Source organism: Gasterosteus aculeatus, chromosome 20 (genome assembly GCF_964276395.1).
Source record: "Gasterosteus aculeatus chromosome 20, fGasAcu3.hap1.1, whole genome shotgun sequence".
In the NCBI taxonomy this organism is placed as follows: domain Eukaryota; kingdom Metazoa; phylum Chordata; class Actinopteri; order Perciformes; family Gasterosteidae; genus Gasterosteus; species Gasterosteus aculeatus.
In genome coordinates this window covers 19941412-19960619 of record NC_135707.1, presented here as the reverse complement: position 1 = coordinate 19960619, position 19208 = coordinate 19941412, and the positions used below count along the sequence as shown (strand labels likewise).

General features: G+C 43.7%; 1 protein-coding gene across 1 annotated transcript in view; it reads left to right on the top strand.

Moving 5' to 3' along the window:
* The window catches only part of tgfb2 (transforming growth factor, beta 2), a 33683-nt gene that overhangs the window by 4389 nt on the left and 10086 nt on the right, over nucleotides 1–19208 (top strand). Inside the window, exons 2-4 of the mRNA XM_040165269.2 lie at nucleotides 11578–11741; nucleotides 17116–17248; nucleotides 17342–17452. Of these exons, the coding sequence (XP_040021203.1) occupies nucleotides 11578–11741; nucleotides 17116–17248; nucleotides 17342–17452 (408 nt within the window). The remainder of the gene's footprint in view (nucleotides 1–11577; nucleotides 11742–17115; nucleotides 17249–17341; nucleotides 17453–19208) is intronic.

Here is a 19208-nt window from a genome sequence, read left to right as displayed (position 1 = left end):
CTAACTTTGTACAGTAAAAGTATTTCTTTTTTTGTACAACAGTAGTCATGCAACCATAATTGATATTATGAGACTCATTGAGAGCAAATAACTTTAAAGGTTGAAGTCCCAGCATTAAACAATTTACACCATCATACAAATAAACAAGTAAACACAGGAAAGAGTTCTTCAGAGTAAAACAAAGTTTATTAAATTACAGAAAGACCGATCAAGAGCACTTGGTTCTGTAACCAAAAACCCCATGACACAATTTATGAACCTACTATCCCAACCAACAATCAAATACTGTGTGTGCGTGTGTGTTTTTGAAAAAAAGGAAGGAAGGATACTTTGCAAAAAGACAAACTAAGGAAAATAATAGGGTCGACTGTCAAACCCCAGAGGGAGGGAGGATGGTGTTAGTCAGTGTGTTTACATGATGGTATAATTGGAATCTTTGCTTAGTCGGACTATGCTCTCTTTTGGGGGGAGGTGCTATTATCCCAATATACATGGCAGTGAATGAATCGAATCATTGGCCGAAAGCATGTCATATCCAATACGATAGGTGGCGCTGTTTTCATTACAACTAGTTGTGATACAGCCATTTCCGCTTGACCACTACCAACAACAACAACAACAACATCAACATTACGAGAAAGATGGCGAGGGGAGAGCAAGGTGAAGCTACATCCCTCTACTGTGTGTGCATGATGTTAATAGCAGTACAGCGAATGCGAATGGCGCTATTGGCTGATTTGATAACGGAGAGAAGACGCCGTCGGGATCTCAAGCATGCGCAAAGACGCAAAGTCCAGTTCCTCATCCGATTCACCGTTACATGCCGCAATAGTCGAACTATCGACTGGATCGGATCGTGTTATCCAGGGGTGTTATTCGGATCGTAATCGGACCGCACATAGTCGGACAAAGGTGTTTACATGAAAAAGGATCATTCGATTTCAGTCCGACTAAGCCAGTTATTCGAATCCATGTCACCACGCTGAGTGACAACTATTCCCAGTGTTTCCCCTACCAGTATAACAGCAGGGCTCTCAGTGGGGCATTGAGCAACACAGTAGGTCCCCCCCTCCCCGTCGACAGTATAGTCGCCCCGGACAAAATCTCACTCCGATTTCCTTTGAAACGTTGAGAGGTTCGTAACAGCCCCCCGCCTGCTGAAGTGTGCAATTTAATAATAAAAAACCCCCACAGCAGTCGCGAATATGTGATCGCAGCAGTGGGGCAGAGAGCACCTGAGTGACTTCTACCCCGCCCCCCTCCCCTCCCGTGTTGGCTGAATTGTTTGATCGACTACTACCCCATTTGCCCAACGTGACAGACAACGTTATCTCGCACGTTTATGTAGGGTAGGGTATGTAACTCTGGACTCGGTCACGAGACGCGGACCTTGTCCAGTGAGAGCTCTGTCCCGTGGCCACTCTCACACCTCCCAACTTTGTTCTCCAGTGGAGCCTGGTGCCCAGCGGGGGTCTGTGACTAGGGGCTCTGCTGTTAAGCCTAGTTTATGCATTTGTGTTTTCAGAGAGACGCAAGGACACGCAAGAGCCCCTTGGGTGTCCTTGCGTGTGTCGATCCATTTTTCTAGGCTTGCGTCAAAAGCTACACAAGCCTCCCGCAGCCCGCAAGGCTGTGATTGGTCTGCTAACTACAGGAGTCTCACATTTCCGTTTTCATAGCACAATACGGCCATTATTAAAAGGAAGAATGTTTACAAGAGAACGGATCAGATTGAAGAGCTTTTGTCGGAAGAAATGTGTAAATATGAGCACTTCTACAAGCCGTCATTGGCGGACTATGAGGACGCCGGATGGCCTCTGATTCGTGGAGGGAGATCTCCACAAACGAGGGGAACGAAGTCGTGGAGGAAAATACGGGACAAATGTGTCCTTGATGAAAAGCAGCAGTGTGGATGCACGGGGCAATAAAGTCTATGATAAATAAATAAAGCAACCAACGACTTCCACACACAAAGACGTGACTCTCTAGGTCGTCTTCAACAAAACACGTTACTCCACCTGTTGTTCTGGAGGTGAATTGCTCTGCAACACACGCAAGACTTGGTGCGTAAAGACGCAGACGCATGCGGCAGCCTTTAGAAGACGCATGTCTTCCTGCAGGTTCCTGTCCTCTCTTTGGCTCTCCCTGGCACCATGGATGGCAGGGCCCAACAAATGCTTGATATTCCGTCTCATACACATTGTGTTATTTAAGCTTGACCACTGTCTTTCACTAACTGTTTTGTTGACCTAATCTGTGGTATCCACAGAACACTATTTGGATTGAGGTGTTGTTGTTGTTGTTGAAGTTCTGGAACAATCTTCTTTTAAATGCCTGCGGTCCAGTTCCATGAAAGCGATTTGTCAATTGTGCTGAGAAACTGGTTCATGGAAGTATATGTTTATACATACAGGATATTTTAAGACAGACAAATGGACATTGTGTAATACATTGGAATTTAAATAAAGAAATATACAAAAGAATACAAAGCCTCAAAAGCATGTCTGTTTTTTAATCAACAGTTATGCAGGGATGTGTAGATAATTATCGGCCACTTTGTTGATGAGCCCAGGGTCCGAGGTTTGTTTTCCCTGCTTCACATTCTGCTTCCTGTCAGACAGGAAGTCGATGATCATCTTGCAGATGGAGTCGAGCATGTGCTACCGGGATAGCTGCAATATAGTAGATGCAGGGATGCAAACAGCGCACTTTTCGGCGCCTCCCGCATTTTTCACGTCAGTTTGGGTGACTTGTGTGAACCTATTTGAACGCAGCCCTGGAGTAGAATACTAAAGAGTCCACATGGTGGAGGATGAAGTGAAGGGCCATGTTGGTTAGGACGGCAGAGGCCTTGAAGCAGGCTGCTCTACTGATCAGAAGGGGTGGAGGCATCACATTTGGCGAAAAAAGTCCACTTTGGTTCAAGGATATATGCTTTACCTTGTGTGTAAGGAGAAGACATTAATCCTACTATCAGGGTGTTAGTGTGCAGCCTGGAGTTTAATCACACAACCATGAAATGAAATGAAATGTCCAGTCCAGAACATCATCTGAAAGTAAACTTAAAGCAATTTTACACTACAATGACATCATGAAAGTTTTGAGAGACCCATAAACACATTGTAAGTATGGAGATTTGTTTAAAATGACAAAATAAAGAATAACACATAAGAATAACACCAGTTTAGGCTGAACTCCAGCCATTTTTGATGTGATTCATATGTAGGCATTAAATCATTCAGAAAAGCAAAGTATTAACAGTTTTCTTCCAAAATCCAAATCCAGTCTTTTATCCTTTCTGAGAGCAATCCATATACTGAGGTATGACACAGGTCTGCAGACTGGGGTAACTTAATGAGATAAGACTGGAACCGCATTCTTCTCAGCCTATGCAATGATAGCTGGCATTTGATTTACGCTGCTGTTGTCTTTGGAGGTGCCGTGTGCACACACACACACACACACACACACACATACACACACACACACACACACACACACACACAGATACGTGTGTACACCACAGCAGTGATTTTCAGCCAAATGTTCGAAAAATGGTCAATGGTACTTTTTTTCCATTTTTCAGCATGAAAAAGCACATCACATATTGGCTGGCTAATAAACAAAATAAGTAATGAAATACTCTCGTTGGTAGAACTAGCGCTATCAGTTCAATTCTAATTCTTTTGTTTAGTCCAAACTCAAAAATTATAAATATGCCCTAAAAGGGCGTACATCATCCTCTGTCCTAGAACCCTCACATCAGCGTAGGAAAGACACCCCCCAAAATTACCTTCAGAGGAAGAAAAGAAGTAGAAACCTTAGTGAGACACTTAAACGGTCCTCGTGCTCTTTATAAGCTACACAAATGCTGCAGGCTTGGCTCGTCCACCTGCAGAATGCATTGCACTCTGTCTGACGATTGAGACTGAGTAGAGAATAAACTCCAAAGATCAACCTCTTTCTCAACTTCCTTTACTTCAGTATCCTAGGACTTACTCTAGGACTTTCCACCAGAGTCTGCAAAAACAAAACACTAGAGTGGATTTGTACCACTAGCAGTAAAGATGAACCGTGAATATCATGGAGCTGGTTCCTGGGAGGCAGAGGAACCGGTTGTCTCAGGTACCAGCAGCATGGAGAGACATTCCTGTGGTGTGTGTGCATAGTGCAGAGGGGGCGGCACAGAAAGCGATTCAGATGTGTCTGTAATGAGGCTTTAAAATGTATCACATGAGTAATAGGAAGCAGAGTGGCTCCATGCACGTGGAGAGAGTTAACTGGATATTGAGTCTCAAAATGCATAAGCTTTACAGAGACCTGGATATTGAATTTTCTCTGAAAAAACGATTGACTTTGATTTAACTGCTTGATGCGTCTGCTCCCACCAGCGGGATTATTCTATTAAACTCATCCGATTTCTGAGGAAACACAATCCCTCCACATGGGGAGGGGATGAGTGACAGTGAGGTCTGAGGAAGCACAGTGCTTCTCTGCGACATAGAGAGGTCACCAGTTTGACGGTGTCTATTCGTCCTTTGGTTCTTCTGAGTAGACGGAGGGACTGTGGCTCAGTGGGACGGTCAGCAGAGGGAGACACGTTGGGCACTACTGTTCTCAGAGGGAGGCGGTGTGTCCTTGTGATACACGCTGGTTTCCAGGCGCTGCTGCTGTTGTTGCTGTAAGCCGAGTGTTCAGTCGCTGCGCTTCCACTGGGCCGAGAGTCGCAGCTCCCCACAGGTTGTTGTTGTTCACAGCCCACTTATGCAAGAGCTGGACGCTGGAGCGTTCTGCAGCGCTCAGCCGCTGTGGCCAGCAGCATTGCGTAACAAGAGGGGGAGGGAGAGCGTTCTCCTCCAGCTCTCTCTCTGTTGTTCATGGCGACGGCAGACGGCCTGTGGAAGAGGAGAGTGTGAGCGGGTTCTGCTGGATGCTTCAGCCTTTAACCAGGACTCCCCAAGAATGTTTTGTTGCTATAAATACCTGTCACATGAGATGTACAGTTATCTTGTATGTATGTATGTATGTATGTATGTATGTATATGCGTGTGTGTGTGTGTGTGTGTGTATATATATATACATATAGGTCAGTGACATGCTTTTCTTTCTTTTTAATATAATTGTATACATTCATGACATATATACTAGTAGTAGTTCTATAAAATCTATCCAGTTTCAATACATTTGAAGTATACTAAAATGACATACATTCTTCTATGTGTTGACCCTTCAAACCCTGGAAATGAATCAAAACTAGTTTTATTACTAACAATGCTATTAAATTCTATTAAAATAGTTTGGCTCATACTTACATACTACACGTTTGCATTAGGGCTGTCAAAATTGCTCAAAAAGGACGTTCGAATATTTGCTTTAAAAAAAGACTGATATTTGAATATATTCGAATATCTGGTTGCGCATTAGACACGTCAACAACAGGACAAATATATACAACGAGACATAACTACTTGCATAGGTAATTTATTTAAATTTAAACCTATACAACAACATATTACCTGCACAAAAATAAGTAAATGAACTAATGGCCTCTCTCTCTCTCTCTGTCTGTCTCTCTGCATGTAGCGGTTTAAATGAACAACAACAATGAACAAATGTTGAGTGCTGATCAAGTGTTTTGTGCAAGCAGTTTAAGGTCGCAATTCTTGTCCCAAATATGTCTGGCTTCATTCAGTGATTGAAACTGAAAGTTTTACAGTACCGACAGTGAACGCTCCGAGCGAGCTGTGCTGCAAACACGGAACCTTTCATTGGCATGAAACTAGTGCATGAAGCCGATCTAGTCTGTTTTATTCATGCAATACACAGTAGTCAGGTGCCGCCGTTTAAAAAAAATCTTACAATTCTACATTTGAATATATATTCGGATATAGAATATTCGTTGACAGCCCTAGTGTGTATATGATCAGATATCATTTAGTATGGGCCTGAAGGTCTCCTCACACAGCAGGAGAGTTTGGATCTGCTGTGGAGACGGAGAGGCCTTCTAAGAGGCCGGGTATTTTTAGTTCTCAGGGATTATCGGCGCAGTTGTTTTCAATTGACTGTTGGCAGGTGAGGGTCTGGGCGGAGGAGTGTGCTCACATTCCCTCTCTGGAGATCCTTTTTTCCTCTCCCGCTCTCGGTTTCTATGCCGACTGCTCCTGTCCCCCGTCCTCTTGCTGGGTCCTTCATTTCCTCTTGGCTGCTGTGCGTCTGCTGCACTCTTTACCATCCTTTCATTCCTCTCCCTCTGCTTCTTCACCATTACTCTGTTTTCCATAAGTCTAGTATCCTATTCATAATGCCCTCACTGGTGCCTTAAGGCAGCGTGGTCCTCTTGCTAAGGTCCCCCCGAACAGTCCAGCTGCCAACATCAAGATCACAGAAGATCCTAATTGATTTCTGTGTGACTTAACTACAGTATGTCATGGCAGCTCTGATGCTCAGTGTTTAGTGTGAAGTTGTTAGAGATTAGAATCATATCTGAATTGACACTACGCCCCCGCGCCTCCCTCCACCCCTTTCTCCACATTTCCCATAATCTAACAATATGCTGTATATATTTCAGGCCATCCTGAGCCAGATCTTTGATTGAGTTACAGCCTTCACATCTCCCAGTCAGACCTTTCTCACTGGATAAATATTCTTCTTTCTTTCTATCTGACCTGTTAGTGACCTTCGTTGGTTTACAACATTGGTTTAAATGAACTTGGATTTGCGATTTATGCACGAATAGTGTATATATAATGAAATTATATTTACTAGAAATGCTTCCAGCTGGATAATATTTAAGAATGACTCTTGTAATCATAGTTTTTGTGCGGCCTAATGCTGTTTTTACATTGCTTTTAATATGGAAAAGATGTCGTCATGACAGATTAGCCAGAAGTCCTGCACAGAGTGGTACTAACTCTGTCATTTCAGAGCGGAAGAGAAGCGTTTCTGCTGACAAAGCCAGCAGTCATAGAGCACGGGGGGGGGCACATACAGCACTCTCAGCCCTCTTCCCCAAGAAGGGTCCTCTCAAGTTAGTCGGTGTTAGGTTGTAGTGTCCGGACTTACCCAAATTCAATTTTTTGCCGACTACCCTAAAACGTTCTTCAGTGGACGCTACAGTTATAAACTGAGTGCCCCATACAGTAGCAGCATGGAGCAGCATGAGTATGTTTTCCACTGGAAATAATATAACAGCAGAGGATTAAACCAAGTAGAAGGAGACCTGATAAGGATACAGAGGAAACACACACTCTACATACACACCTTTAAGTGCACCGCTCCTGCATTCCAGCTGGCACAGCTGCACCACAGACTCTGCCTGTAGTTTCTATAAATGTGCACTCATGTGAAGAATCTGTTATTTGAAATAGATGGGTCACTGACAGATGGGTCCCCTTTGGCTCCTGGCACACCATTTAAAGCGCACATTGGCGATTTCTGTCTATCTCATTGTTTTTATGAGCTGTGAATGATTCCTAAGTGGCCTACATTGCATACATATTTAGCTCACTCGCTAAAACGGCAGTCCAAGCTTAGCACACATTTGTGGCTTTCTTTATAGGAACTGAATGTGTGGTCCATGTTTTACATTGTTCCTTCTGTACACATGACATCCATTGTAGTCTGTCCCTCCCGGGGGAGGGATCCTCCTCTGACGTTCTCCCTAAGGTTTCTTCCCTTTTCTCCCCATGGGAGGGTTTTCGGGACAGAGGATGTTGCATGTGTACAGACTGTAAAGCCCTCTGAGGCAAATGTGTAAATTGAGATTTTGGGCTGTACAAAATAAAATGAATTTAATTAAATAAAATTGTATTGAAAGTTCTCCTCTGCTCTTTGTCGTTGTCGTTTGAACATCCATGACACTTTGTGTATACGTATGTGTGGTAATACGACATTACTCGCCTCACTCCTGCGCACACACAGATACACCCCTAGACAGACCACAGCGGCGCCAGTTGTGGCCGATTCTTTTCATGTCATGAGAAATTTGTGGTAATGTGGCTGATTGCTGTGTGCTGCTGCCTGCAGTCATTTGCTTACAGCCCACACTGGCACCCAATTTCTGGAATATATCTCCTTTTACTACAATAACAATTGTATTTCAACTGGCTGTGCAATTGGTGCACTGTCTGTGAGGATCCAAATGTGTTTACTGGGCATTACTTGTGAATTTAATGCAGGCTGTTTGTTAATCTGTTGTGTTATGTCAAATTGTCAAGTGTTAAAAAGTCACTGATTGTAGTTTTTCATATTTCTTATACTACACAAATTGATGCATCCATTCACTATTTCTACACAGAGCAGGTTGCCAGATATTACAGTTGAGCAACCTGTTAACTCCACTGTGACAAAAATACTCCAGGAGTGTGGTAGTTCCACGGATTACGCCCAGTAAAAAACTATTTCCACCGTCTGTTCCCTACTTTACACAAACCACCAGGCTCATATCCATCTGAACTCACCGTTGGAACAAAGGAAAAGGGAGAATTGCAATCCAAAAAAGTTGTACCTTTCCAAAGGAGACAATGTCTACGGCGAGTTCACACAGTGTGAGACCATGTGTGTGGAGCGTTCGAACTTTACTGTTGGCTAATTCTGTTGCTTTCTGTGTAAACAACCGAGACCAACTGCATGAATACCTTTACGGCAGACTGCCTGAAAGTGTGCTTTGTTACCCCCATGTGTGTGATTCATTACGTTGAGACCACAATGAGAGAGAAACTGCGAGGCAATGGGGGCAAGCTATGGTTGCAAGCTTATCACTTTGGAGTAAGCAGTAGAAACACTCATTAGTCATGGATGGGCGTAGAACAACGACACACTGTTTGCCTGAAGCATACTGAGGTCAGTGCAGCGCCGACGTGGTGGATTAAGTTGTCCTGTATTCAACTTCACGTATAACTCGTGAACACGTGAGGCTACATAGATCTATTCTCTGTATCAGCCCTCTAAGCTCTGTTAGTGAATGCCCATCAGGGCTGGTGGGTGTCGAGTGTGTGCCGTCCACAGCCTGTGACGGCGGGGCGTCTGCTCAATGCATCCAGTGTTTTGTTAAAGCACAGCAGACTCATTCATGAAGCTCAGCGCAATTTGGGTCAACAGTTTTCCTTCAGCTGGTCCTAGAGCTGGATGTGTGACTTTCTCCCAAACAGGACAGGCCATTGTTGGTCCAGGCCCATCTGCCTCAGCTACTCAAACTACATACTGTTCAGTGTCGGCCAATGAGCAGCAGCCCTGAAGCATATGGATGTGTGCTTGTTTGATCAAAGCATTGCTTTAGAGTTCACTTAGGTCACAAGCTTGAGCAGCACTGCACGTGTAGTTTGAGGAGGTTTTTCTGCTGAGGGCCCCTGCATCCTGGGTCATGTGGCAGTTTAAAGTGGATTGCATCACTGATGTTTCCATTTTCTGTTTGACAACACTTCAAATTCCTTGTGGGGCTGTTGATTAACTTGCAGGCTTGGAGTGTAATGGATTACATTGAATGGTTTTAAGTTATTAGGATACAGATAAAAAAGTAACCGTAATCTGCCACTGAGGGGGACCTTACAGATAAAAATACCGTTATGCTAATTATATTTCCCTTACAGTATACATTTTCATATACCACCATACTGGAAAATGGCTGCAAAGAGCGCTTTAGCTGAGAACCCTTCGGTTGCATTGAATAACTGCACACCCTCACTAAAGGTTAGAACGGCATGCTGGGTAACATAACTGACAGTTAGCAGCATAACTGTCTGTGAACAAACACCTTGTAGGGCTCCGACACTACTACTACACATTTGAGAACAGAAGAGAGCGAAAGCAGAGATGCTCTAGAAGCACGTGTGTCCTAGAGAGGAGCTTGAATCATGTAGTTTTTGTTTCCAGTGGGGCTAACGATAGCCGCCCGCGTCAGTTCCATACAGAACTGGAAGAAGCAGAGTGCGATCCTGGACTCAAGGTCGTCGGTAGTGCCGGTGAAACAGAGAAGGCAAAGGACAGACATTGAACAAAGAGACATTTGAATGAGACACTGCACATGACAGTAAGAGGAGCAGCAGTATAAATGTGAAAATGACCCAGCTGTGAAGGACACGGTCCTGCTACAGACCCCCAACGAGGACGTCAGATCCATGATTAAAATATTGGACTAGAGGTCCCTTTGGGTTGAGACGGGGGAAATACTCTTAATATATTATTATGCCGACAGTTCTTTCCAAAAAACAAAGTGATAGGGATTTTTGATCATACCACCCAGCACGTGATGTGTCTGAAGTCCGACACCTGAGATAGTATGGAGACAGAATACGTATGCCAACACAAAAACAAGTTTAATGAAAAAACAAAACAGCCAGCTGTTAATTCTCATTTTTATTTTCCCAGGCAAAGGCCCGTTACCCATTAAAAACGGGTCCGCGACCCACCAGTTGAGAATCACTGCCCTACACCACCTTCCTCTGGGTCAGACCAGGACCCTTCCAGGTCTGACCCTCTGGCTAAATGTTTTCTGAGCAGTTAGTTTAGGGAAATTGGTCCAAGAAATACTTAATTGTCTTCGGAATACATGGGGTTACTCCAACTGCAAGACTCCTGGGTGGTGCAGAGGTCTTGCAACATCTCCACAAAAGGAAAAGGTGCTCACAGTGGTGGTTTAAACCCTAGTGCCTAATGTAAGTCGCATGCATGGAGGGACAAATGCTTGTTGAAAGAGGACAGCAGATGAGGTATTTCACAGGGGGCTGCCGTACTCCTGCGGGCCGACTTTGACAAACACTCACAAGTTGAAGCGGACTGAGGCTTCATTCTATTGCTGCAGTATGTTTCTGTCTAGTCACTAGATCCTTTAACTTTGTTAATGATGTCACGTTTACCACCAGGCCAAGAAAAAGAGTTTGCTAACACGTAAAACATGATGACAAACAAAAATGTATTGAATGATATGCTATGGTCTCACACATTCACACACGCGCCTGTGATACAGCTGGCATTCAGAAGTCCATCAAGGAAAAATGGACATTAATACACTTCTTTAAAAGTCAGATCTTATCACATAATCATCAGGATCAACATCTGTAGCAGCCTGACATGGAGAGCTATAGGCTAAATTCCAAACGCGGTATGAATGACTTTATTATAAGTGGTACGGCTGGCTATTTATGTCTATGTTATCACTTCAACTCAATTCAACATCATCTCGGCCTCCTCTCATGACAATACTAAGCCTCAGTTTAAAAAAAGGAAAGACAAAATGCAACATGCATTGGTGACTTTGACTGTATTTTTATTTAACGCCCTGAGTTATTCTAAACTATTAATTTCAGCGTTTATCTAGTATTAATTGAAATTAATCTGACAAGATGTCTTTTTTTAACATGACATTATGGCATAACAGTGGTGTGTAGACCATACAACCTTTTTTGTTGAGCTATCTTGAGTTCGTAGGAGCCCTGTGGATATAGCTGTGCTGGTCATTCCCTCGCCTACATTTTTAATGTGTTATTTGGCTTGCTATACAACAAGCTAACATTACTTGGTACCAATGGATAAATCCACGCCAATATCCCGAATCATCTGTTCTTTCTCCCTTTTTTGTAGATGTCATTTCTGCTACACACTTCAACCCATACTTCAGACGGTTGACGTTTGATGTGTCCTCCATGGAAAAGAACGCTTCCAACCTGGTGAAAGCTGAACTTCGGATCTTCCGTCTTCAAAACCATGGTGCCCGAGTTTCTGAGCAGCGCATAGAACTCTACCAGGTACACACACCTTCCACCGGTTTGATATCAGGAGCTCCCAGGGATCGCTAACAAATATTTACAGAGATACCTTTGGGATTTTTTCAGGCAACAAAAGGATTTTTACTGTAATGTCATAACTCAATCAATGGATAACTTTTGCTTTGTTTCTTTAACATTTTTGTAGGGGACACATTTTGCTTTAGACATTTTTACTCATTTACAGACTTTTAAGCAACATAGTCTTGACATAAAGTGGACTGAATGAAGTGTCCGGTGTCAGCTTATGAAGTTCTTTGTTTAGAAGCAGTTGAAGGGAATATTCTTGGTAGTAGTACAGCCACATTTCCAAGTTGAGTGTTTTACTATGTTAATTCCACTAATCACGAACCTGAAGGGCTTTTGGGAAAGGGTACCTTGAAGAGCGTTTCAGAGGGTAGAGAGCAAGAACTCACAAACTTTACCAGCTTTTATTATGAAGGATTCTGCTGCTGTTCATGACAAAATGGAGATACTGAATTGTTTTAACAAACACTTCATATGTTCTGGTTCCCCGTTTGAATCTTGTTGTCCAGGGTCTGGTGTTGAAGTTTATACTGGTCAGCCTTTTAAATTGAGCCGATTTCCTGTTGGAAGTTCACAGAGCCCTTAAAAGCTTAGTTCATTGGAAACCTTTAGGGTCTGGCTGTATAGACCAGGGGTGCTGAATCCGTCGATCGCGATCGACCAGTTGATCTCAAAGGCAGTACCAGTCGATCGCGTGATGTCACGTCACGCACGCGCGGTCTACCGCGGGAGATGACCGAAAGTAATGCTAATGCTAATGCTATATGGCCAACGCAATGGAAGTAAAGGCGAGGAGCTGTTGCTAGGCGACAGTGGGTGGGTGGGACAGGATGTTAAAGAGATGCCCCTTCCTCACCTGCTTGGGCTGAGCTCCATGGTAAAGGGGCTGAGACAGTCTTTTCAGGCTCACGAGGAGCGCAGGTCATGAGCAAAAGGACCGGTTGCCATGGCGCCAACATTTGAGGATGGTCTCTATGTGCAGACGGTGGTCGAGGCGGTGAAACGGTCCAGCTGTAGTGGAGAATGGGAATGTGTTGAGATCATGAGTCAGGAGCCAGATCCAAATCACAACCTGTGTGACCTCCCTCACTGAGAGCAAAACACTCGACTAGATCTCGACTCTTCGCTGTCCTTGCGCCGAAATGGTGGAACGAGCTCTCTGAAGATATCAGGACCGCAGAGAGCCTTCACATCTTCCGCCGCAAACTAAAGACACACCTCTTCAGACTCTACCTCGACTAAAGACTAACAAATTGTAGCACTTAAATTGTACTTGTAACGTCACTCATCTATAGCAAATTGTAAATTGGCTTATTTGAGGAAATTGCACTTTCTTGTTTCTTGTTCTTCTGAGTTTGTACCCTATGGTTGAATGCACTTATTGTACGTCGCTTTGGATAAAAGCGTCAGCTAAATGACATGTAATGTAATGTAATGTAATGTAATCAGCGTTTCTTGCTTACTAACGGACGCATTTCATTTAATTCCAAAGCAACCCAGGCTGACTCCAGTAAGGTAATGACCATTATTACATTTAGCTGACGCTTTTATCCAAAGTGACTTACAATAAGTGCATTTCAACCATAAGGATTCAAACTCAAAAGAACAAGAAAGAGCCAACATAAAGACATGGTTCTGAAAGAGGTTTCGGACAGAATCTGGTTACACTCTCGCTCCTCCTCCCAGACCTCCATGTTACATGGATTCGAATAACTGGCTTAGTCAGACTGAAATCGAATTATCCGTTTCATGTAAACACCTTTGTCCGACTATGTCTGACTACGATCCGACTATCCAACACCCCTGGATAAATCGATCCGATCCACTTGATAGTTCGACTATTGCGGCATGTAACGGTGAATCGGATGAGGAACTGGACTTTGCGTCTTTGCGCATGCTTGAGATCCCGACGGCGTCTTCTCTCCGTTATCAAATCAGCCAATAGCGCCATTCGCATTCCTTGTACTCCTATTAACATCATGCACAAATAGTAGAGGGATGTAGCTTCACCTTGCTCTCCGTTCACCATCTTTCTCGTAAAGTTGATGTTGTTGTTGTTGGTTGTTGTTGGTAGTGGTGAAGAGGTCAAGTAGTAGTCGCGCGCTCTGTGTTCGCTGGTGGGCGAAACTGCCGTGCACGGTAAGAGGACAATTGTAAACGTGAAGAAAAACACCTGGTAACGCGTGGGGAATATGTCAGAGGGACGAGCGCACATAATTAGGAGAAAATCAATTTTCAAAATAAAACTTTTTTCCGGAAAAAAAAATATATAAGCTTTCTGTGGTGCGGCCCGGTACCAAACGGCCCATGGACCGGTCCGGTGGTTGGGGACCACTTGTGTATAGCAAGTAATAAAATGAAAGGACACCACTTAAGAGAGATTGCCAGAAATCAGACATACTGAACATGGGCCCCAGAGAGATTTGTGTGACTTTACAGATAGCACCACCAACATTACATTACATTCGTGCGTCATTTAGCTGACTAAAAAAGCGACTTACAATAAGTGCATTCAACCATAGGGTACAAACTCAGAAGAACAAGAAACAAGAAAGTGCAATTTCCTCAAATAAGCCAATTTACAATTTGCTATAGATAGCGTTAGAAGTACAATTTAAGTGCTACAATTTGTTAGTCTTTTGGCAGCAGAGATAGAAGCAGAAAAAGAGGAGAAAAGAGATTGAAATTCAAGCAGGTCGTCAGGTGATTCATTTTTACGCCATCTCCTTTCCGATGCTCGCATGGTGTCTCTCATGGCACACACCGGTTGAGACAGCCACGGAGCCGGAGAGGATTTGCCAGTCCGTCGGGTTATCAGAGGGCAGAGAGAGTCTAGAGAGGAGGAAAGAGTTGAGAGGAGAGTCTCAGCAGCAGCGTTCCGATGCAAGAGTGAGACGGAGTCAGTGGAAGGGAGAGCTGATAGAACAGAGGAGGCCAGGGAGAGAGGGAGCGAATGTTGCAACGAACAGGTAGAGTCAGTCAATGAGGGAGGTTTGTTAGTTATAGAGAGTGGGAAAGAGTAAAAGATGAATAAGTGGTCAGACACATGAAGTGGAGTTACAGAGAGGTTAGTGGTAGAGCAGTTTCTAGTGAAGATGTAGTCAAGGTGATTGCCGGCTTTGTGAGTAGGAGGAGAGGGACTGAGTGACCGAGGGAAAGAAGAAAGTAGGTGTAAGAGGTCAGATGACTTCTCAGTCTGGATGTTGAAGTCACCCAGGAGGATGAGTGGAGGGCCATTTTCAGGGAAGTTGGACAGTTCTTCCAAGAAATGACCCAAGGAGCCTGGCGGATGGTAAAGGACAACAATAGTTTATTGCACCGGGTGAGTAACTGTTACAGCATGGAATTCGAAAGACAGTGGGGTGGATGGTGGAAGAGGGTAAAGAGAAAAGCTCAATTTGGGTGAAATGAGTAGACCTGTGCCACCACCCCTAACAGTGGGCCTGGGTGTGTGGCTAAAGAAAAAGGCGGAGGAGAGAGCGGCTGGGGTGGATGTGTTCTCAGGTGTGATCCAGGTCTCGGTGAGAGCGAGGAAGTCGAGTGACTGCTGGATAGCGAAGCCGGAGATGAAGTCTGCCTTGCGAGTAGCTGACTGGCAGTTCCAGAGGCCCCCTGTGACGAGGTGCTGGACATGAGTGGAGCGGGTGGGATAGGTGAGAAAGGAGAGGTTACGATAGAGAGCGGATCTCAGCCCGAGGCCTCTAGTATCTGCGGGAAGAGATTCGGACAGGTATGGGTAAAGGGCTCAAACACATAATTAAAACTAGAAGAAGCCGCCGCATTCAGCCGGCCCGAAGACTCCACGAAAGACTCCCTAGTCTTTGTCCTGCTCGTCTTGACTCCCACGAAAGACTCCCTCGTCTTTGTCCTGCTCGTCTTGACTCCCACGAAAGACTCCCTCGTCTATGTCCTGCTCGTCTTGACTCCCACGAAAGACTCCCTCGTCTTTGTCCTGCTCGTCTTGACTCCCACGAAAGACTCCCTAGTCTTTGTCCTGCTCGTCTTGACTCCCACGAAAGACTCCCTAGTCTTTGTCCTGCTCGTCTTGACTCCCACGAAAGACTCCCTCGTCTATGTCCTGCTCGTCTTGACTCCCACGAAAGACTCCCTCGTCTTTGTCCTGCTCGTCTTGACTCCCACGAAAGACTCCCTCGTCTATGTCCTGCTCGTCTTGACTCCCACGAAAGACTCCCTCGTCTTTGTCCTGCTCGTCTTGACTCCCACGAAAGACTCCCTCGTCTATGTCCTGCTCGTCTTGACTCCCACGAAAGACTCCCTCGTCTTTGTCCTGCTCGTCTTGACTCCCACGAAAGACTCCCTCGTCTATGTCCTGCTCGTCTTGACTCCCACGAAAGACTCCCTCGTCTTTGTCCTGCTCGTCTTGACTCCCACGAAAGACTCCCTCATCTTTGTCCTGCTCGTCTTTGTGCTGCGAGGATAAGCAAACGCTGAAGCTAACGCTTCACTCGATCTGTAGTTAAATACTCCCTCGTTAGTGGAAGTTGGCTAAGGCTGCGCTGACCACGCCCCCGTCGTTTAGGAGACAAAAGGTCGATTAGCCTCGACAGAAACTCCTCAAAAAACACCAATTGCTTGACACTCAGTGGACAATCACCATGTGGCGCTTTGACAAACTGGGAGTTTAAGGATTCAAGTCTTATTTGATTCAGAAGTGAAGGCAAAACAGACTTAGATCAGGTCAAAGCTAGCAGAGTTAGGAGGGCACACTAGCAGTTAATAGTACAGTCTAGAGCACCAACTGGCACTAAAAAAGTGAAAGAGTTTAAGCAAACTAGGAGCCAAGATAACCTCAAACAGAGAGAACTGGCAGTAAAACGGCAAGATCTACGGCAAATCAGCCGTCGGCAAATCAGCAATGAAATTAACTTAAGACACCAGAATCAACAACAAATTTAGCAGACTAGCTTGGTTTAAAGAAAAAGATACTTAGTCCGATTTCAGGTCGCCTGGATGTCTGATGGCCTTGGAGAAGAGATGCACGCAACATGTGGTCACTCATCTTAACATCTACTACTACATGTCTCCTAGCAACAGTCCTAATATGTTCACCATGTCGACAAATCGGAACAAAGCATTTAAGTTGGTTAAACCGTAACCACGGAAAATACCTCACGAGCAATTGAAATATGTATATTTAAAGATGACCCATTTTGTCATCGGTCAGAATAGTTGTTTGAGAGGACTGTGTTGCATAGAAGTCTGGGTAATTATCTTTAACCACTAAGATTATTAAAAAAATCAAGAATTCTGTCTAAAATATGATTTGTGCTTCACAATATTTTCTTTCATGCGTCTGTTTTGTACACAGATTTTAGGATACAGAGACCTGACATCCCCAACACAGCGATATATAGACAGCAAGGTGGTACGAACACAGACTGAGGGAGAGTGGCTCTCCTTCGATGTGACAGAGGCCGTGAATGAATGGCTGAACCACAGAGGTGAGGTCATAACACCGTGTGCAGTCCCTGCATCACAGCAGCACGCTTCTTATCATTTATTGCACATGTTACATTGTTGTTGTTTCTCCACAGACAGAAACAGTGGATTCAAGATCAGCCTACATTGCCCGTGCTGCACGTTTGTACCATCAAATAACTACATCATTCCCAACAAGAGTGAGGAGCTGGAGGCACGGTTTGCAGGTTGTTTGATTAAGAAAATTCCTATTAGTTTAGAAACAAAATAAATGGTTCTCCTGGTCTCATTAATTAACAAAGGCTTTTGGGACAGTTGTCCACTCTCTACTTTAACGACTTTCTTCAGTTTATGACCATTCTTGCTTCCCGTGGTTTCCGAAGGATCTTTCTGACAGGTTGCAGTGTCAAATTAAGCTACCCTACTCTGGGGAATGTTGCCTATTAAACATTTGAACCTTTTAGATGCGGTACACCACTGAACCTTGCAGTGTTTGTGGACTGATTTACGTTTGTCTAAATAAAAAGAAAGAAATGCACTTACCCCAAAGAATATTATAAAACCTTGTTTACTATGAAGGCCAATTTCCTTTTTTTTTTGATCCAAAAACCACTAGTAAATGTGTGTAACTGTGTCATACCCACATCACGTCCTCTACACACACATTCAGCCATAAATGGTCACTGCAAAGCACTTTATAAATCTTGATGCTCAATCATGAGCTGCTTATCAGTACGTCTTGAGGGTGAATCACAGAGAAGACCGAGGAAGAACACTGGTTCCCTCCTGTTTCTTCAATTCATTTAGTCCTTACAGTGCCAACCTTTCAATAGTAACATAATACAAATTGGAGTATTTACATCAATCGGACTGACTGCTTCCAAAATGTCACTACAACAGTGAAATCCACCATTTACATGGTGAAAACAATTCATTTAATTAATATTTTCATATGATTACGAATGATAATGGCGCTATGGAGTGATCGTACAAAAGCCGTCACTGGCTTTGTTCTGGACTTTGCTAATTTAATAAATTCCTCATGCTCAGGGAGATTTGCTCGTTGAGGTGTCATGATCTACAAAAAGGTTGTTAAAATGTATTGGGCTATATAAAATAAAACAAATTGAATCTTGCTATAAACTACTTCATCAACTGCTACAGATGACCACGAGTGTCAAGGTAGTTCGGCCCTCCCTTCTGAGCTGAGGACAGCAGACGCAGCGCTGATGAAATATTAAGCGAGATTTGATGTGATGTTGTTTTTATAGTATCCACACTTGTCCTATAAGGGTCCACAAGTCTCACTGACTGTTTATTATTGTCCTTTTATGAAAACTTCATGCAGAAACAACAAGTAAACAAACACTGTCTGTGCATTACCTGCCACAAGTTTGCCACATGTTTCAGTATTTTAATGCTAACTTAGCAATTGGATCATGTTTGCCTTGTAGACCAGCAGTAAATAAACTGATTATTTACATGGTATGGTCATGCTCTATTCAGGAAGTATAAAGGACAGCGCTGGGGTAAATTACAAAGCTGTAAACGAATAATATGTAGCTTTTCATAATTAACTTCATTGGAAGAGGATATTTCTACAGACCTATTGAATAATTAGGCAGTAATGGGCTTTTAACATCCTAAACTACCAGCAGCTTATATTATTATTTCGTTTTCTGCAAAATAAGCACTCAGGTGATCTATTTTGTCGGTTACATCAATTTCAGAAAAAATGATGCCATGGAGTTGCCATTGTACTCTACCCCTTAATAGGCATTTGTATAGATTGTCTTTGTAGAAAAAAATATTGGTATATATGATACTACCGTCCCTGCTTCAAATTATACCGTGAATTAAATTTCACGGTATAAGATACATAAGATACATTGATACCCTACACTACTGGCTGGCAATGTTTGATTATGCTGACCTATTTGGCAGTTTTCCTATTTGGCATGTCCTCAAAACATCACAAATCTC